This window comes from Panthera leo, chromosome D2 (genome assembly GCF_018350215.1).
Source record: "Panthera leo isolate Ple1 chromosome D2, P.leo_Ple1_pat1.1, whole genome shotgun sequence".
Lineage (NCBI taxonomy): Eukaryota > Metazoa > Chordata > Mammalia > Carnivora > Felidae > Panthera > Panthera leo.
This window is the reverse complement of record NC_056689.1, coordinates 8949274-8971333: the sequence shown is the minus strand read 5'-3', so window position 1 is coordinate 8971333 and position 22060 is coordinate 8949274. Positions and strand designations below refer to the sequence as shown.

The window sequence follows — 22060 nt, the reverse complement described above, 5'->3', positions numbered from 1 at the left end:
CTCAGACCACCGAGAACTCCAACACAAGGGACTTGGAGTATTAATGGGAACTACGGAGGCAAGGGCTGATCGGGTGAGGAATTCAATTGTCAAAAGGCCAGAGTGATCTTAGAATATGACTCAAATTGTAAGAACCTGGTTATGAGCTCAACTGTCCCCCTCCCAAATTCGTATGTTGAAGCCGTGAGGTTTAATTACATTATCAGGGTGTAGCACTAATGACAGGAAAGACATCCATATCAGAAGCCGAAGAGACACCAGCCCTTTCCTGCTCTCCCTGTTTGCAGAAAAAAAGCCATGTGAGGAGAGGGCCACAAGGTGCTGTCTGCAAGCTGAAGACAGAGGGCTCACCAGAAGGCACCCGAGGGCACCCTGAGGATACCTTCATCTTGGCCATACAGCCTCCAGATGTGTGAAAAAATAAATTTGTTACTTAGGCCACCCACTCTGTGGTGTTTTTGGTAAAATGGTCCAGGCAGATTTAACAGAAAGTACAAAAAGAAAAGAGACTTGAATGAAATTTTAATAAACAGCATGAAAAAAGACATGACAATAGAGCAAAAAAAAAAAAGAATGACAATAAAACCAAAGAAAGAAAACTGGATCACAGAGAAAGTTCTGGATAAAGCAGGTGATCTACAAAATAATAAAATACATGTTTTTAATTAAAATTATATGTGTGACTGTAGTCTCTAAAGAGAAAAAAAGAAAACAATGGAATAAATACAGTATTAAAAACCATTATCTAAGAAAATTGCCCAGAAATAAAAAGAGATCTTACCCACATATTTTAAGGACCACCATGAACTTTCCTTTTCTGTCAGGAAAGCTGACCTGAAACAGTCCTTCCTAAGACATGCTTTAAGGAAACTGTAAACCTTAAAAGTGAAGAAGTCTCCTCTGGACAGAAAGATCAAGTCTCAATAAGCAAACAAACATGTAGATTGGGCAAGAGACTTTGTCACCAATAAACAAAGTGAGGTCAGTGCAGCAACCTTTTCAACAAATAACCAAGTAGAAGTCAAGGGTTGTATACCCAGCCACGTGATCCTTTAAAAGTATCCAGGCTCTGGGAAGAGGTCGATCATATCAGAGATTCAAGAAATCAGGTAATAATGTAATCACAGAACCTTCTAGAAGAGGACAAACTTCAAGCAACCGAGATTTGATAGGAAACACTGGCAGAAAAGCTGAGCAGTGTAGGACTAAGACCAAAAGAAAGTTGAGAATAAGAATATAAGAGTAACATATATATAAATGCTATATATTCCAGTGAAGCAGAAATAATGCAACTATAAAAGCCTATAGGAAACAGGAAAAAGGAGAAGAAATAACAGTAAGCTAAGTGAGAGCCATGGAATAGTCTAAAGAAGGTCACTAAACACTCTAACGGTCACTAAAAGCTGAAAACCAAATGGAAGGTTAAATAAGGAAATGAGCAACTAAAGCCAGTATAAAAGACGTTACTGTAAAAGTAACCACTAGAACAAAAACATCTAAAGTTTCTAATGGACTCCTTCAAAATGAACAAAAAGACGAAACAGAATGGTTCAGGGAATATGATACTCATGAAATGTTAACAAAATGACAGATATGAGACCAGACAGGAATCCTGGTAGTAAATGTGAATGGGCTTAACTCACCACTTAATAAAATGACTTCAAATGGGTTACAAATATCAAATCTCTGCTGCAAAGGGGAAACACACTGACAGAAAATGACTCAAAAAGCTAAAAACAAAGGAATGGTCAATATTATTCCAGGCAAAGGGAAACAGTAAGGAAACAGATAGAATCTAGTTAGCAGGATAGACAAAAAACCCAAAAAATCAAAACCAAAAACAAAACACTTTACAAGGCTAACATCCACACTTTGAATGTACAAATAACAGTGAGGAGTATCGAAAGACCAAACAACCTTCATGAAGAACTCAGAGAAGCAAGGAAAAAAATAAAACACACTGATAAAAAGAGTATCTCAAGAGCGACCAGAAAGCACAATGTCGGGGTGTAGAAGATGCAACGACATCAGGAAGACTTGTATTATGACCCATATGTAATTTTCTAATATTAAAACTTATAATACAAAATATACTTATATCTCAAGGGTGCACAAAACATTAAAAAAAAAAAACCTGATAAAGGTAACATGCTCAGGGAACAATGCACTAAAACTAGAACTTATTCAGGAATGGGGCGCCTGGTGGCTCAGTCGATTAAGCGTCTGACTTTGGCTCAGGTCATGATCTCACAGTTCGTGGGTTGGAGCTCCGCGTCGGGCTTTGTGCTGACAGCTCAGAGCCTGGAGGCTGCCTCGGATTCTATGTCTCCCTTTCTCTCTGCCCCTCCCCAGCTCATGCTCTGCCCTTTTCTCTCTCTTAAAAATAAATGAACATTAAAAAATATTTTTAAAAAAAGAAGTTGTTATTGGGGAAGAACAAGCTTCTTCCACCAGGACTTCAAAAGCAAACAATCCTCTAGTAAACTGCTCTTTGGTGAAAAAGGAAACAAACCAAAGCCAAAGTTCTAAACCAAAAAAACTAGTGAAAATATTACTTACGAGTCTATGTGGGACACATATACGGATCAGAGATTTCACAGCATTAAATGTTTTGCATCGGTGAAAAAGAATGAAAAACAAGTGAATCCTTAACTCAAAAAGTAAAAGACTAGAAAAAGGCAACAGTAATATAAAAGAAAGAAGTAGCACAAAGAGGGAAGCAATAAAGGCAGAAACACATGAATACAAGAATAAATTTAAAATAATATGGATAAGGGGACCTGAGTGGCTCAGTCAGCTTAGGATCTAACTACTGATTTTGGCTCAGGTCATGATCTCACAGTACATGAGTTCGAGCCTTCTGTGTTTAAGGTCCAGTAGTTTTAGTAAAGCATATCTTAGAGTGAACCATTCCAGGTCAGTTTTCCCAGGTTCCTGATGGTCCCTCTGAATATGTGCATCAGGTCTTTTTTCACCTTTGGACAATTTACTTAGATTAGAAGTTAATGAAACAGGGGTGCCTGGGTGGCTCAGTTGGTTAGGCGTCCGACTTCGGCTCAGGTCACGATCTCACGGTTGGTGAGTTCGAGCCCCATGTCAGGCTCTGTGCTGACAGCTCAGAGCCTGGAGCCTGCTTCAGATTCTGTGTGTGTGTGTCTCTCTCTCTGCCCATCCCCTGATCGTGCTCTCTCTCAAAACTCAGAAATAAATAAACATTAAAAAAAAAACAAGTTAATGAACAAAAAACAGAAAAACAGTAGAGTAAGTGGTAAGTCAAAAAGCTGGTTCTTTGGGGGTCACCTGGTGGGCTCAGGTGGTGGAGTGTGCAGCTCTGGAGCTCGGGGTTGGGAGTCTGAGCCCCACTTGAGTGTAGAGATAAATAAAGTCTGAAAAAAAAAGCTGGTTCTTTGCAAAGAAACAAAGGAGGCAAATCATAGGCTAACCTCTTCAACAAAAACAAGGGAATGAAATCTCAAGTGTGCAAACTGAGAAAAAAATTAAGGAAGAAACTACCATTGAAACATGGTATGAAAAAATCTTAAAGGCTATTTTTGTTCAACTTGATACAAATACATCTGCAAGAAATGTAGCAACTAATTTACTAACAAAATACCACTTACCAAATTTATCTTGGAAGAAACAAAATGTAAAGAGAATAATTTCCACATAAGAAAATATCGAGTTTGCCTGAGCCATAAAACACGCACTTGCATCCTTTCCACCTAGATTCACAAATTGTTAAATTTTTGCCACATTTACTTTATATAAAGGCTTTCTGACCATGAACTATTTGGTTTAAGTGCAGACATCATGACCTGTTATTTCAAACATGTCAGCATGTATTTCCTAAGAATGAAGACATGATCACACTCAGGAAAACCCTCCAATGATACATCACCCATCATATAATCCATTCAAGAGGAGCAACAGCTTGCAAATATCTATGTGCTTCTGGGCTACACAAAACTCCTCCCTTCACTACAAAATCCTCCATAATCAGAGGTATAGCTATCATGAAAATGAGTTTCATCAAAATTATCTCTTTAAAAATTTTCCACATAGGTTCTGAAATTTGTTAACGTATCCCTAGGTATGCCTGTACTGTCTTTCTCCATTTTCAGTGTTAGGAAAATGCTGGCCTACGAATGAATTAGTATACCTTTTTTCCTGGATTTTCTTGAAGAGTTTAGTAAAACTTGTGTTATTCCACATGTGACAGAACTCACTAATGAAGCCCCTGGGTCTTCTTTGCGGAATAGCTATCTATTTCTTCTGAAGTGAGCTTTAGTAGTTGTTTTTTTGAAGGAAACTGTCCATTTCATCTAAACGTTGAATTCATAAAGTTAGAGGCATAATATTTCCTTATTTGACTTGTAGTATCTGTAGAATATTTGGTGATATTGCCACTCCTATTCTTGACATTAATAATTTGTCTCAGGGCACCTAGGAGGCTCAGTTGGTTAAGCGTCTGACCTCAGCTCAGATCATGATCTGGCAGTTTGTGAGTGAGAGCCCAGCGTCGGGCTCTGTGCCAACAACTCAGAGCCTGGAGCCTGCTTCGGATTCTGCGTCTCCCTCTCTCTTTGCAACTCCCCTGCTTGCACTAAATGAACATTAAAAAAAATAATAGTAATCTGTCAATTTTACTGACCTTAAAAGAACCAGCTTTTGGTTTCACTAATTTTCTCATTTATTCCTCTGATTTGAATTACATCACTTTTTATCTTTATTACTTCCTTTCTTCTGCTTACTATGGATTTAATTTGTTCCTTTTTTTTCTAGATTCTTAAACAGGAAGCAGCTGAAGCCATTAATTTGTGATGGTCACCTTATCCGACACAAATTTCATAGAGGTGTGTTAGATATATGTGTGTGTACACACACATGAAATTTATACATCATATATTAAATATGTTGTATATAATACATACTCCATATAAAAGAAATTTCACATATGTATTTGTGCTAGAGATATATACATACACACAAAAATGTACTTGTGTTGGCCATTAGTTTGTGATAGTCCATCTTATCTGACACAAATTTAATACGTGTGTGTTAGATGTGTGTACACACATATATACAAAATTCAATGTATGAAATATATACATATCTTAAATATACTTTATAATACGTATTTCAAAAAAAGAAATTTCACATATGTATTTGTATTAGAGATACATACATACACACAAAAATATACTTGTGTTAAGTAAGAAAGTTTTCAATTACTACAGCTGTGTCCACCTTTAAAAACTAGGAAAGAGAAAACAAAACCCAAAAGTAAGAGAAGAGGAGCACTTGGGTGGCTCAGCCGGTTAAACACCTGACTCTTGATCTCAATCTCAGCTCAGGTCTTGATCTCAGAACATAAAGTAGCATTTCAACAATGTATTGTTGGAATTTAAACATATACAGATCTACTATGTATACAAGTAATATCACAAAAATAGAGTAGAAGAAATAGAACTATATATGAATACATTTCTATATTTCACTGTAGATGAGGGGGTATAAATCTGAAGTGGAGTCTGTTAGGGTGCATTTCTTAGGGAAATTTTAATAACAACCATTACGAAAATAACTAAGTGAAAAGGTCATTGAAGAATTTAAATACTGTGCTAAAACACATTCACTTAATGAAAAACAAGGTACTTGTTTGAACTATGGGTCCAAAAAGGCATAAGGCAGATAAACATAAAACGCAAAATGGCAAGAGTAAATCCAGTCATACCAATAACAGAAAACTGGGAATGGATTTAGAAATCCAATCAAAAAGCAGTAATTGTCAGGTCCCAAACACAAGCTGTCTACATGAGACACACTTAGATTCCTATTAATGAATGAATTAATATTAATGAATATTAATGAATTAATGAACTCATATTAATGAATGAATTAATGAACTATATTAATATCTGACAAAATATACTTTAACACAAAATACGTTATTAGAGATAAAGTGGGACATTATATAATGAAAACAGTCCATCAGTAAAGGAGACGTAAATCCACATAATTCTACGTTGCTGACGATGAAACTAGAGTAAATACTGATAAAATTCAAAGGAAAAATACACACAACAATAATTAAAGACTTTAAAATTCCACATTAAGTAATGGATAAAAAAACTGCTAGAATACAAATAGGAGGAAAAAAAGATAAAAATAACACTATCAGGTAACCAGACTAACAAATATATATAAGACACTCCACGCAAAAAGAGAGGATTACACATTCTTCAGAAGTACATACGAAAGGTTCCCCAGAATACATTTTAAAAGGTTCTCCCACCAAAATGGAAGGAAATTATACATCAATCATATAAAGGAATTTTGAAAACTCACAAAGAGGACATTAAACAATGCATCTCTGAATAAAATAAAGGGGAAAAATATCCAGGAAATTTAAGAAAACACTTTGAGTAAAAATGAAGACCAAATATACAAAAACTTGAGACACACACAAAACAGTACTACAGTACTTAGAAGTCAATTTATCCTGCAAAAACCACATTAAAAAAGAACAATCCCAAATCAATAATCTGCCTTATACAACTGATAACAATGGGGAAAATAAAGTAATATAAATCCAAAGCAAGCAGGGATGGGAAATGAGAGAAGAGTAAAAATTAATAAACCAGAAAAGAAAGGCGATAGATGACTCTTTTAAAATATCAATAAACATGACTAAACTATAGGCTGACATGGAAATAAGAGACATAACAGTCAAACTACTGAAGTTATGGGGCGCCTGGGTGGGTGGCTTAGTCAGTTGAGCATTCAACTCTTGATTTCGGCTCAGATCATGATCTCATGATTTGCATGATTGAGCCCCGCATTGGGCTCTGTGCTGGCAGCGTGGAGCCTGCTTGAGATTCTCTCTCTCCCTCTTGCTCTCTGCCCCTCCCCTGCTCACTCTCATGTGCACACTCTCAAAAATAAATAAACGTATCTGAAAGAACTAAATTACTGAAGTTGTGGAATAAAGGCAGTATACACGCTAGGGATAGAATGTACTCACATTACAAACCTGGAATGTTTTCTACGCTACAAAAACAATTGTAAGTGAATGTTTTGAATTGTATGTCAACTAATTTGATAACTTGGCTGAAATACAAAAATTCCTAGAATCGGAAAAAATATAACAACTCAAGAAGAAATAAGCTATCTGAAAAAAAGTGTAAGAAGTAAACACACTGCAGTCATTTGAAAACTGCCCATAAAGGAAGCCCAGGTCCAGATGGTTTCACTGGTGAATTTTTAAACTCGTTTAAATAAATATTAATTATTCAAACACTCCTGCAAACAATAGAAAAGAACACCTCCCACCTAATTATATGAGCCTTATATTACATCGGCACTAAACTCAGACATGATGAGAGAAGACGACTACAGTTCAATGTCTAAAACAACTAAGAGCAACATCTTTGGAATACAGACCCACAGATACTCTGCACAATACTAGCAAATGTTATCGAATAACACATTACGAGGATTGCACACAAAGACCCCGTGAGATTTATCCTACTAACGCAAGGCGGGTTTATCATCCGACGATGGTAAGTGAGCACCAACAGTGCACTCTCCCTCTGATTCACTCGAGCTGGAGGGTATCTTCTCTCCGCGTTCTCCCTCTGCCTCACTCCAGCTCGCCAGGGTCTTCTGGAAAGCAGTGTGTATACTCCTCCACCATACTTGGGCGCCTACTACTAGTGAACACTTTTAGCTTCCCCAGCTCTGGTGGCCAGCATCACTTCTGCTTCCAGTCTCACAGGACTGTACACATTTGCATACTTTAAGAGATACCGTCTGAAGATCTCCCTTCCAATCAGCCTGAATCTAGATGCTGAGTGAGATCCTCCCCTTGGGACAGTGACAGGTCTTGGAACACCCTCAACTACTGAAAGCCACTACAAATAAAAGAGGCTGGTTAGACAACATGAAAATTTGACAGGCAACCAAGAGCTAAGTCAGGGTCGAATGACAAGGTTCATCACCTACACCAGGCCATTCTTCCAATACTAGGAGAGGTGGCTGTTTTATCTAACGAACACAAACCAACACAGACAATCAAGAAAAATGCACAAAGAAATGTGTGTTCAAAACGAAAGAACAAGAAAAAACCTAAGAATAACGTTCTTAATGGAATGGACACAAGTGATTTACCTAATAAGAAGTTCAAAATAATAGTCATATAGATGCTCATCGAACTCAGGAGAAAAGAGATGAACACGGTGAGAACCTCAACATGAAGAAAGTACAAGAAAGTACCAAACAGAAAATACAGTAAGACAACTGAAAAATACTAGAGGAATTCAATAGCAGAACAATGAGGCAGAATGAATCAGTAATCTGCAGTCAGACAGTGGAACTCACCCAATGAGAGCAGGGGGAAAAGTGAACGCAGCTTAAGAGACATATGAGACAATATACAGCAGACCAACATTTGCATTATAGAAATCACAAAAGGGGATGAAAAAGAAAGGGGCAGAAAATTCACTGAGAGAAATAATAGCCGAAAACTTCCCCAAATTGGGGGGAAAAAAAGAAATCCATATCCAGGAAGCCCAGAAATTTCCATGTAAGATGAATTCAAAAAACCCACACCAAAAACATTATGAGATGGAGTGCCAAAAATTAAAGACACGGAGAGAATGTTAAAAGTAGCAAAAAATCCACAACTGGTTCCAGAAAAGGGAACTCTCGTAAGATTATCAGATCCTTCAGCAGAAACTTTTTCCAGTCAGAAGGCAGTGGCATGGTATATTCAAAGAATGGGAAAAGAAAAACCTTTACTGGACAACAATACACAGCAAAGCTCTCATTTAGAATCACCAACACCGGAAAAGCCTCACAAGAAATGTTAAAGGGACTTCTTTAAGCTGAAACAAAAGAATACAAATTAGCAACACGAAAACATATTAAAGTATAAATCTCACTGGTAAAAACAAATATATAGTGAAATTCAGAATATCCTAATGTTGTGAAGACAGTGGGTTAATCACTTACAAAAGCAGTATGAAACATAAAAGACCAAAGTACAAAAAATAACCATAATTACTTATAATCATTAGTTAAGACATACAGAAGATTAAAAGATACAAGAATTGACATCAAAACTATAAAACAAGGAGGGGGGGGATACAAACACATAACTTTAGAATATGTACAATCTTCAGTTGTTGTCAACTTAAAATTGACATTGTCCTAAAATGCCCCATTAGACCAGACGGACTTTACAGACATTTCATCCACAAAGAAAAATTCTCAAGTACACATGAACAATTTTCAAGGATGGACCATATATTAAGACAAAAAAACAAATCCTAGCAAATTTAAGAAGACCCAAACCCAATCAAGCATCTTTCCTGCATGAAACTAGAAATCAACTAGACAGAACAAGAAAGCAGAAGGTAGCATGCTTGCTGATTTCAAACTATACCAAAAAGCTACTGTAATCAAAACCGTATGCTATTGGCATAAATCCAGACACACGGATCCATGCAAGAGAACAGGGAGTCCAGGAATAAACCCACATCTAAGTCAACTAATCTACGACAAAGGGGCCAAGAATATACAATAGGGAAAGGACAGTCACCACTTCAATAAACGGTGTTAGGAAATACGGACAGCCACATGCAAAAGAGTAAAATTAAACCGCTATCTTGCACCATACACAAACTCTAACTCAAAATGGATTGAAGACTGGAACACAAAACCTGAAACTATGAAAGTCCTCGAAGAAAACAGGCAGTAGGCTACACATCAATCTCGGCAATAAGTTTTTGTATTTGACCCTAAATACAAAGGCAACAAAAGCAAAAATGAGCACGTGGGACTGCATCAAACTAAAAAGCAAAGCAGACCATCAATAAAATCAAAGACAATCCACTGAATGGGAGAAACGATTTGCAACCATTTATCTGATAAGGGGTTAATGTCCAAAACACAACTAATATTACTCAATAAGAAAAATCAAATTTGATTTAAAATGGGCAGAAGATATGAATAGACATTTTTCCAAAGAAGACATACAGATGGCCAACAGGTACTTGAAGAAAGTACTCTACGACACTCATCATCAGGGAAATGCAAATCAAACCCCAATGAGATAGCACTTCACACCTACCGAAATGACTATTCTCAAAAAGACAAAACATAACAAGTGTTTATAAGGATATGAAGACAAGGAAACCCTTAGGTACTCTTCGTGGGAGGGTGAACTGTGCTGCCACCATAGAACACAACATGGCAGTTCCTCAAAACATTAAAAATAGAACTATTATGTGATCCAGTAATTCCACTTCCGGGTATATATCTGAAGAAAATGAAAACACTAGCCTCAAAAGACATACACATGTTTTTTCACTGTAGCACTATATAAACAAATGAAGAATACATAGTTATAAGTTAAACACATTATGCATACTATATTTTGTATGTTTTACATATGTATGTATTATGTATATATACATATTATAAATATGATATACATGTGGAATATTACGCAGTCATAAAAATTAATGAAATCTTGCCATTTGGGGACACCATGGATGGATCCCGAGGGCATTATGCAAAGTCACAGAAGTCAGACAAAGGAAGACTAATACTGTTTGATCTTGCTTACATGGAATTTGAAAAATGAAAAACACAAACACAGTGATGTTACAGATCCAGGGAACATACTGTCGGTTGACAGAGGTATGGGTTTGGGGGTAGGAGAAATGGATGCGTGAGTGTGTGTGTATATCAAAACGATGTATTGTCAAGACCACACACACACACACACCTTTATCAACAACTGATGCTGAGGCAATTAGATATCTACATGCAAAACAATTATACTCTTTTCTCACAACATACACAAAAGTGGGTAACAGACCTAAATGTAACAACCATTTACTTAAAGAAAATATAGGAATGAATCTTTCTGTCCTTGGGATAGACACAGCCCTTTTAGATACAACACCAAAACCAATAGTGACAAAAGACAGAACAGATAACCTGTATTTCATGACACAAAAAACTCTTTTGCTGCAGAGCGCACAGATAAAATAGTAAAATGACAACCCAGAAACAGGAGAAAATACTTGCAAACTACATACCTAATTAGGGACTGATATACAGAATATGTAAAGAACGCTTACAACTCACCAATACAAAGACAACTACAACTAAAATATTAATAAGGCAAATGCCTATTGAATATTAAGCTTGTATCTGGCAACCTTCCTATAAATGACTTCTATGTTGTAGGAGTGTGCCACTTTAGGATTCTTAGACAATTGAATCTCTGCAAAAAGAGGAGTTTTATTTCTTCCCTTGTCACCTTTCATATCTGTTTTGTTGCATTACCTAGGATTTCTACTATGATGTCAAATAAGAGTGGTGAAACTGGATGGCCCTGACTTGCTCCTGATCTTAGAGAGAAAGCATCCAGTTTCTCTTTATTATATGTGATGTTAACAGATTTTTTGGTAGATGTTTTTCATCAACTTGAGGAAATTCTCTATTCCTAGTTTGCTGAATTTTAATCATACATGGATTCTGTTAAATGCTTCTTCTGCATCAATTGATAGGATCATACAATTTTTCTTTCTGCAGTTTACTGATGGGATGGATTATGTTCATTGATTTTTGAATGTTGAATGAGCTTGCAGGTTTGGAATAAATCCTAATTCGGCATGGCATATATTTCTTTTCCTACACCGTTGGACTTTATTTGCAGCTCTGCATCTATATTCCTAAGAATTATTTGTAGTTTTTCTTCCAAGAGCGACCATCTGCTTTTGGGATTAAGGAAACAATTCTTTGGCCTTAAAGAAAGAGTGGAAAAGTTCCCTCTAACTACAAATCATCCCTAGGAATTTACAAAAAGGCCACTCGAGGTAATAAATAAATTCAGAAAAGCTGTAAGCCACAATATAACCACCCCCAAATCAGGTGGGTTTCTATGCAACTGCAATCAACAATCTGAAAGGAAATTAATAAAGCAATTTTATGTATAACAGCATCTTTGTCAGCCTATGGTACATTATACTGATTGTTTCTGGAATGCTGAACCACTTTTACATGCTCTGAATATAAACCACTCAGTCACGGTGTAGGATTCTGTTTATACACCACTGTTTTCTACTTGCGAATATTTTGCCAAGGATTATACAGGTAACTACTTGAGAGTATTTCTAAGTGTACCACGTCATACATTTTTTTGGTGGTTGCTCGAGGTATTTGAGTCCATTTCTAGGTAAAAGGCACATATATGATTCATCACATTCTTCTCAGATCAACATTTTACCAACTCAAGGGAAATGTAAAACTTCAATTCCATCCAAATCCCTTTATTATATCTTTTAAATGGAATTATATATTTTCCCCACACATGGAGCATCAAATCATAGGATATTTCTACATTTTGCTTCAACAATCAAATATGATTTCAGAAAATAATGAGAAGGAAACTCCATTATATTTATCCTTATTTTTTCCACTTCCGATGTTCATTCTTTTCTGAAGTTCCAACATTCTTGTGTTATTTCCTTTCTATTCAGAGGAGTTCCTCTAGCCATTTTACAAGTTAAGTTTGCTAGGGACACCTGGCTGGGTCAGTGGGTTGAGCGTCTGACTTTGGCTCAGGTCACGATCTCATGGTCTGTGAGCTTGAGCCCCATGTCGGGCTATGTGCTGACAGCTCAGAGTCTAGAGCCTGTTTTGGGTTCTGTGTCTCCCGTTCTCTCTGCTCCTCCCCTGCTTGTGCTTTTTCTCTGTTTCTCAAAAGTAAATACATGTTACAAAAAAATTTTTTAATAAATAAGTAAAAGGTTTCCCAACATTTTCTCTTAGTTTTCCTTTGTATGATAACTTCAGCTCTCCTTTCATGAATATATGTTCATAAGATACCAGTTTTGTCTGAAAGTTCTCTTCCTTCAGTACTCAGAAAAAAAGGCATCGTTTCCCTCTAGCTTCCATGCTTTTGACTGAAACATCCACTATCATTTCCAAAGAAAAGGAGATGTTTCTCTCCGGCTACTTTGAAACATTCTCTTGTTTTTAGAAATGTAATCATGACATGCCATTGGCGTGGATCCCTTTGCATTTTTCTTACTTGGAGTTCACGCAGATTCTTCAATGAATACTATTAGGTCTTCTGCCGAACTTGGGAAGTTTTCAACCATTATTCTTTAAAATCCTTCAAGTCCCACCCTCTCTTCCCTTTCTGTTACTCTTCTTCCCGACACAGAGAGAATCCACGCTCCTCTCGTTACCTCCATGCCTTCCAATCTGGACTGACCATAATCACCCTAAAGGAAAACGACAAGCGTCCTCTAGCGACATCTGTAGTGCTTATGCTCTTCCCAATATCTTCTCCAGGGGCGAGAAAGATCTTATAAACATAAACCACACATTGTGTATTAACCAAAATATACTAATAAGGATAATATTAAAATCTTTAATAAGATTTATGATATTTACCTTGTGGACCACAACTGCCTGACGTCATTTCCTGTCCCACACTCATCAATCACTCACTCCCCTTTGGCCATTGTACTTTTTTTTTTTTTCGCTATTTCCCAAAAAACACCAAACACATTCCTGCTCATTGGCTTAGTGGGTGCTATTCCCCTTGCTGAGAAGAGGCAGAAACCGCCCAACTCACACAAACATTTCACTCAAATCCGGCTCTAATGGTGGCTGATCTCCTACTTTAGGTCTCCACTGGCTACTCTTCTTAAAGCAGCACAATTTAACTCTGCTCTAATTTCCATGGTCATTTTTTACCACTACACAGCGTTAATACGCAGAAGTATCTCTTTCTAGTGCTACTTTTTAAATTTTTTTTTTCAACGTTTTTTTATTTATTTTTGGGACAGAGAGAGACAGAGCACGAACGGGGGAGGGGCAGAGAGAGAGGGAGACACAGAATCGGAAACAGGCTCCAGGCTCCGAGCCATCAGCCCAGAGCCTGACGTGGGGCTCAAACTCACGGACCGCGAGATCGTGACCTGGCTGAAGTCGGACGCTTAACCGACTGCGCCACCCAGGCGCCCCTAGTGCTACTTTTTAAATGCATGAGACATATAACTATATAAATTCAAGGTGCACATGTTAGTTTCAGACAATTATAAACTGTATTATGACTGCTACTTTACCAGTAATCAGCACCTTTATTATGTTACACAATTCCCATGTCTTATTAGTGACTGGAACCATTCAGTTCTGGTGTCTTGGCAAGTGTGGTTATCACAATACGATACTGTCTGCATTCTTGATATGGTATCCGCTATCTCTAGGCTTACTTAGTACTCTTCCGATCTTGTGCCATCGCTCCTTTCCCACACCCCATCCCCTGGGAACCACCACAGTACCCTCTGTTATCATGAGTTTGCCTTTTCCGGATTCCAGATATAAGTGACACCATACGGTAACTGTCTTTCTCTTAAAGTGGCAGGATGTCATTTCTCATGATCGAATACTATTACTCTCTTTTCTTTCTTTAGCCATTCATGAACTGATGAGCACGCAGATTGTGTCCAGATCTGGCTATTGTGAATAAGGCCGTGATACACAAGAATGTGTATATTCTCTTCGATATCCTCTTTTCATTTTCTTTGCATATGTTCCCAAGTACAACTGCGGGATCCTAGGACAGTTCTATATTTAACTGCTTGAGGAATCTCCACACCCTTTTCCACAGTAGGTGAACCAACTTACATCACCACCACCGACAGTGCACAAGAGTTCCCTTTTCTCCTCATCCTCGCCAACACTTGTTCTCTCTCGTCTTCTTGGTGCTAGCCATTCTAAATGGTGTGATGTGGCTCGGGGGTGCATGTCCCTCACGTTAGTGACGTTGACCACCTCTGCATGTATCTCTTGGCCACTAGTGCTACTTGTATAAAGTCACTGGCACATTATTCTTTCACTGCTGTGGCATTTATTAATTGTTTTTAATCAAAAAAACTTTTTTCATGTTTATTCATTTTTGAGAGACAGAGCACGAGTGGGGCGGGGGGGGGGGGGGGGGCGGGCGGGCAAGAAATAGGAAGACACAGAATCTGAAGCAAGCTCCAGGCTCTGAGCTGTCAGCACAGAGCCCGATGCAGGCCTCGACGCATGGACTGCAAGATCATGACCTGAGCTGAAGTTAGACGCTCAACTGACTGAGCCACCCAAGCGCCTCTCACTACGATGGTATTTAGACAACAGCAAGCACTCAAAAATTATTTGAGTCGGAAAATCAGTGTATGAAACAATGCCTGGGAACAGCAGGAATGCAGTGCAACAACGCCGGTAAGGTCGGAGGCTGACACTGCTTTGAGAAACACACACTCATGCAGGAAAACGATGGCAAAGGGGAGGAGGCAAAGACTGGTCTGTTGACAAATGTAAGAATGGTGAATATTCAAAACATGAATCAAACAGGAGAAGATTTTTCGTGAGAGCAGAATCTGGAGGTTTGGTCCAATAACCAGTATTCTCAGTCACTCACTGGATTATGACTTCTAAACAGGTACCTTAAAAAAACATTCCAAAGTTGTCCAGCCCTGGGTTAATCATGGGAAGATAATAAATGTCCTGACGTTCATCGGTGCCGTATGTATCCACTCACCTGGGAGGCTCTGGCTTGGGAATTCTTCCTCCCATATCCATGGCTCCTCTCCTTGCTCCAGCCTGAAGATCACCTCTGGTTTGGTAGCACAGGACCCTGTCAACGTGAAATCATTCAGGATTCAGACCAGGTGGCCTAGACTTCAGGGCCTCTGGAAGAGGAGGAAGCCGCTGCAGCTGCTCGGTGAAGAAGCCACGGAACACTTCACTGGAGAGGTAAACACAACTACCTTCCTGGCGCCCAAAAGTGGTCAATCGGCAATGACTCCTGAATTCCAATCTTAAATATCATTCAACGCGGCGCAGAGCCTATACGCCTCATAATTAACACAACCAAAACATGCTACTTGGAATTATATAAAAACAGTCCTTACCCACTGAGACAAGGTGGCTGTAGTTCTCCAGCATCACGTCCCTGTACAGGGACCTCTGACTTGAGTCCAAGCACTGCCACTCCTCCTGGGTGAAGCCCACGGTCACATCCTTAAATGATACCGATCCCTGGAATCTCTGTTCAATCTGAAATGTTCAGAATTGGGTGACATGGAAAAAGCTGTATGCGAACCAATCCTTCTCATGATTACCAAAACAGTCTGCAGAAGGCGTGTTTGGCTTTAGGCTTTGAGGGAAGACGAGAAATCTAACAAACACTATGCCATTGCTTCAGGGTATTATTAATGTAAAAATCACCAAATCCCACAACGTATCCGGAACTGTTCCAATTCTTAGAAATGCTAAGATTAATAAAACTGTTCTTGTATTCCAGGAGCACGTAATCTGATAAGAAAACATGCAGTAACAGGTTACAATCGCTAAGGTGAGGTATGCACAAGACAGACTAAAACAAACGAGCAGCAAAATTAGCTCTTTATGGGGCCTCACTGAAGAACGGCTGGTGGAGAAGAGGAAACCCGTACTCTCATGAACACAGGGTCGTGGTCCCCGGTGCAAGCAAAGGCGGGGCTCCATTAACACGTTCGGGAAATGAGAAGGGGGCAAATGGTGGAGGAAAAGTTGAGAATCCAGCCTGGATCTGTGATGACAAGAAGTGCCAGAAAGGAATTCATGGAATGGATCACAGAGTAAATTAGACCGAGTCTTCAATGTGTGATCACTTTCCACCTTAAAGAATATTTTGGAGTACTGGGGAGCCCGGGTGGCTCAGTGGGTTGAGCGTCCGACTTCGACTCAGGTCATGATCTCGCAGTTCGTGAGTTCGAGCCCCGCGCTGGGCTCTGCTGACAGCTCGGAGCCTGGAGCCAGCTTCGGATTCTGTGTCTCCCTCTCTCCCCGCCCCTTCCCTGCTCATGATCTGTCTCTCTCTGTCTCTCAAAAATGAATAAACATTTAAAAAAGTTAAAAAAAAAGAACACTTTTGAGTACTATCGAAGTTGATATTTATGGATTACATAAATATACTATCAATACATTTTGTTACAAATTTTTATTCTCCAGTTTAAAAGGTAAAAGCCACGGGGTGCCTGGGTGGCTAAGTTCGGCTCAGGTCATCATCTCCCTGGTCACGGGTTTGAACCCTGCATCGTGTTCTGTAAGGACAGCATGAAGCCTGCTTGGGATTCTGTATCTCCCTCTCCCTGTTCCTCTCCAACTCATGTTCTTTGTCTCTCTCTCTCTCAAAAATAAACATAAAAAAGTTAAAAAATATATATAAATAACATGTTTCTACCTGTTGATGCAGCTACATATCGTGAGTATAAAGGCTGAGGTTCCTTAAGTATGTGAAGTGGGAGAACACACTGAGACATGACACGTCTATGAAGAAGTGAGGGGGAGCAAGATGATAAAATCAGCAGCACACAAAGATCTTCCCGAGTCATTTTCAAAACCAGGAGGCACCTCGGGAACCACTGAGAACACTTCCAGTGTCATTTGTAATGTGAGTTCCGGTTCTCACATTCCAAGTAGCAAACTGGCAGAAGAGGCATCTTCTGGTGGACCTGACTCAAGAGATCTCAGATTTGTCCACTTCTCAAACTGCACTTTCTGCAAATGTCTATTCTGTAGAGATCCCGAAAGTAAATCCTTATACGCTTCTGTAATTTCAGTACCTACAGCATAAAGGTGGTGTAGGATTGCACTAGCTAATCCAGAAAACTTACTTAACGTAGTATTATCCGGGCACATAATTAGAATTCACCAATCAAGAGATATATTCGATTCCAAATCATTCCTGACATACCAGCTCTGTCCTTTAATGAAACTGCTTCAAGAAATTTTTTTAGGTTTCTTTCTTTATTTTGAGAGAGAGAAAGAGCACGAGCAGGGGAGGGGCAGAGAGAAAGGGACAGAGAGGATCCCACGCAGGCTCCATGCTGTGAGTGTGGAGCCCCAAGCACGGCTCCATCCCAGGAACCGTGAGATCAGGACCTGGACTGAAAGCAAGAGAAGGATGCTAAAGCCACTGAGCCACGCAGGTGCCCCATGAAACTGTCTGAAAAACAGTATTACAAATATTCTTCATTAAGGGAAACAAAATACTTCAGAGGCCTTCCACAGAATACGGGATAGCAGAAGATGACTGAAGTAAATGTAAAGGTCGAATTGCAGTAATAATAAAGGTCCTTTCATATGTTAATAGAAAATTACAAACTATAACCACAATTTAAACTTAAATGATGATTAGTATTAGAATAAAACTTAAATACTGAACCACTCTAGAAGGAGTAACTTTAAAAGTGTATCATCAAAGGTCACTTGATAAATCATGTGACCACTGACAAACCACTCACAACATATTTTTTCCCCTCTCCAGTAGGTCCAGCGCCCCAGCCTGCCCCTGTGGGTACATCACAACTCCTGCCCACTGACATCAAGCTGGGCCACGTGACTGGCTTTGGCCAATGAAAAGTGGTACAAAGGAAATGTATCACTTCAGGGAGAAGTTTCAGAGACATCATCCTTCATCCTTGACCCCACAATGCACAGCACAGAGAGCAGAGCCACGCCTTAGCCCCTAAGATCACAGACACAAACAAAAAGTAAATTTAGGAATCCTTTGTTATGACACAAGCTGACGCAGTGTTGAAAAAATAAAACAAAATAATCCAGTAAAACAGAAACAAACAACCTGTAGAGACCACTTGTGTATACAACAGGCTTGAGCAGTCAAAGCTTGAGGAAAGCAAAAGGATCCACAGCGACCACGACCACCAAGCTGACGTGAACAGGCTCATTAAGCCACAGGCCCTCACTGACCAATGGGCTGCCCACGGCAGGCACAGGCCTAAGATTACCAAAAAAGGGGGAAAAGTTACAGCTACTCTAGAACTACAGCCCCTCACCACCGCCTAGTAGCAGACGGTCTCCCCTTTGCCATCCCGCCCGCTGCTCCCTTGCAGGGTATCCGGTAAACTTCTATTTCCTCTGTTCTGTCTTGAGTGAATTCTTCACTGGCGCCTGCCGGCTCCCACTCAATCGGGGTGCCCCACACAACCAACAAAAAGCATAGGGAATAAATACATTGTCAGATGGAGGGACTAAAGCCTCACAAGAACAAATACAAATGGGGTACGTCACCCAATACAAAAAACAATTATGTTATTTTAGCCTTGAAAATCTTGTCTTTTCATTTTTAACCAGAAATGAAAAATCATGAGGAAAACAAAACAGGATCCCCACCGTAGGACTTACAGTAACGTCAAAATCACGTGAGTTCTTTTAATGCCCTACACAGTTCTAAGAGTTTCTCCTTATAAAGAGCGATGTCTCATTCTTAGAATCCTCACCAGCTGGCACACATTAGGACACGTACTAACTATTCATAAATGGTTAATGAACGAAGTGAAGGAAGGCCTAATTAAGGTACGTTACAGGGAATACCAACTGCAGCGAAAGGGAGACTTATTTCAGTGATAAAAACAGTTGCAGTCAAACGGAACAGAAGAGAAACCCCCCAATAAACCCACGCATATAAGGTCGACTGATTTTTGATAGGGTTGCAAAAACACACAATGGAGAAAGGATAGTCTCTTCAGTAAATGGCAGCGGGAAAACGGGATACCAACACGCAAAAGAATGAAACTATACCCCTATCTTACACCACTCATACAAATTAACTTGAAATGAATCAGACTTAAACATAAGAACTGATACCATACAATTCCTAGAAGCAAACATAGGGGAGAAGCTCAACATTGTTCTCTAGGATGATGTTTTCTTTGGATAAGATGCCAAAAGCAAGGCAACAAAAGCTCAAACAAGACTTTATCGAACTTAAGAGCTCTGCCCAGCAAACAGTCCATGAACTGGAAAGTAACCTACAGAATGGGAAAATATATTCACAAATCATGTATCTGATAAGACGTTAATATCCAAAATGTATAAACAACTCATACAACTCAAAAACCAAAAAGCAAATAATCCAATTAAAATGAGCAAAGGACCTGAACCGACATTTTTCCAAAGACCTACAACGGCCAATTGTACATGCAAAGGTGCTCAATATCATGAACCATCAAGGAATGCAAATCAAAACCACAATGAAATATCTCTTTCACACCTCTCAGAAGGCTATTATCAAAAAGACAAGAAATGACAAATGGCAAGACTGTGGCGTGAAGGGAATCCTCATTCACTGTTGGTGAGAATGTAAATTGGTGCTGCCACCTTGGGAAACACTATGGCGGTCCCTCAAAAAATTAAAAATGGAACTACCAGATGATCTAGCAATCCAATTCTAGGCACAAATCCAAAAGAAATGGAATCAAAACTGCAAAAGACCCCTGTAATCCCCTGTTCACTGCAACATTATTGATAGTAGCTGAGGCATGAGGCTTAGTGTTCATCAACAGAGGAATGGGGTAAAGATAATGCGTGTATACATGCATGCATATATAATAAATATATATATAAACGTGCGCGCGCGCACACACACACACACACACACACACACACAATGGAATACTATTCAACCATAAAAACAAAGGAAATCCTGCCACTTGAGACAATATGGACAGACCTTGAGGGCATTATGCTAAATGAAGTAAGTCAGAGAGAAAACAAATATCATACACTATAACTCACCATAAAGCCAATTTCATAGAAACAGAGTATAAAATGGGGACTGCCAGAGGCTGGGAGAAAAGAGGAAAAAAAATGGGATGTTGTAACCCAGGGTCATGAGATCGATCCCCACACTGGGCGCAGAGCCTACTTAACAATGAAGAAAGAAAGGAAGGGAGGGAAACAAACTAATTCCAGGTAAAGATGTCCCTACCTATGAATGAATACCTAAGAAAGAAGTAGAAACAAAATAAAACACAATCTTGGGGAGAAAGCAGGAGGAAATACTCAAGAATTCTTGTTATGAATTCAACATATCTTTGACACTAAATACTAAATCCTAACAAGAACATGTCCCCCACCAGGAAAAAATACCTCACTGCTCAATGTCTCTCATGGACACAGATACATAATTCTAAAACAAAATATTGTCATGACCCAGTTAGGTTTATTTCAGACATATCTTGTTAGTTTTACATTTAAATTTGTTGTAATTAGTTTTACATTAAATTTAATTGCATAAAATTTGATGTAATTTACTAAGAAAATGAAGGAGACAAATCATATGACGATTTCAGTAGATGTCCAAAACCATTTTAAATAATTTAATTGGCACTCATTGGGGCGCTTGGTTGGCTCAGTCAGTTAAGCATCCAGCTTCGGCTCAGGTCATGATCTCACAGTTCGTGGGTTCGAGCCCCAAGTTGGGCTCTGTGCTAACAGCTAGGAGCCTGGGGCCTGCTTTGAATTCTCTGTCTCCCTCTCTCTCTGCTCCTTCCCTGCTGGTATTCTTTCTTTCTCTCTCAAAAATAAACATTAATATTTTTTTTTAATTTAATTGGCACTCATTAAAAAAAAAGAAAAATTTTAGGTAACTAGGAATAAAATTGGACATCCTTGATGCCATTATGAAATGTAAACAAATACAGCAAAAATCCATACTGAAAGGAAAGTTTCCCCCCTACTCTTGCTTCTATTTAACATTATATATTTGAGGACCTAAGAGGGCAATATAGAAAAAAAAGTACAAAATCTGGGAAAAGTATATGGCAGTGTCACTATTCCCAGATTATACATGTGTATACATAAAAAATCCAAATTTTTGGATATACAGATAAACAATTAGATGTGGTAAATTAGTGTAGAAAACTTGTTGGAAATAAGGTCAATATATAAAAAATAACATGCCAGCAACAAGCAGTTAAAAAAGTGCATATAAAAATATATTTAAATATTAATACATAATACAGGGTGGCTCAGTTGACCATCAGACTCTTGATTTCTGCTGTGGTCCTGACCCCAGGGACGTGGGATCCAGGCTCATGTCGGGCTCTACCCTGAGTGTGGAGTTGGCTTAATTCTCTCCATCCATCTCCCTCTACCCCTCTCCCCAGCTCACGCTACCTCTCTTGGGTGGGGGGAGATA

The 22060-nt window shown here is 38.9% G+C and overlaps 1 protein-coding gene across 12 annotated transcripts in view; it reads right to left on the bottom strand.

The window, feature by feature from the left end:
- LOC122201673 (zinc finger protein 37A-like) overlaps nucleotides 1-22060 on the bottom strand; it is a 141801-nt gene that overhangs the window by 97381 nt on the left and 22360 nt on the right. For 11 of the 12 annotated variants that reach the window (XM_042907539.1, XM_042907548.1, XM_042907547.1 and 8 more), the window contains exons 3-4: nucleotides 15987-16131; nucleotides 15614-15709 (exon numbers count right to left, since the gene is read on the bottom strand). The exons of the other annotated variant lie outside the window; for it this stretch is intronic. In XM_042907539.1, the coding sequence (XP_042763473.1) occupies nucleotides 15614-15709; nucleotides 15987-16131 (241 nt within the window). The remainder of the gene's footprint in view (nucleotides 1-15613; nucleotides 15710-15986; nucleotides 16132-22060) is intronic. 12 annotated transcript variants of the gene reach the window in all.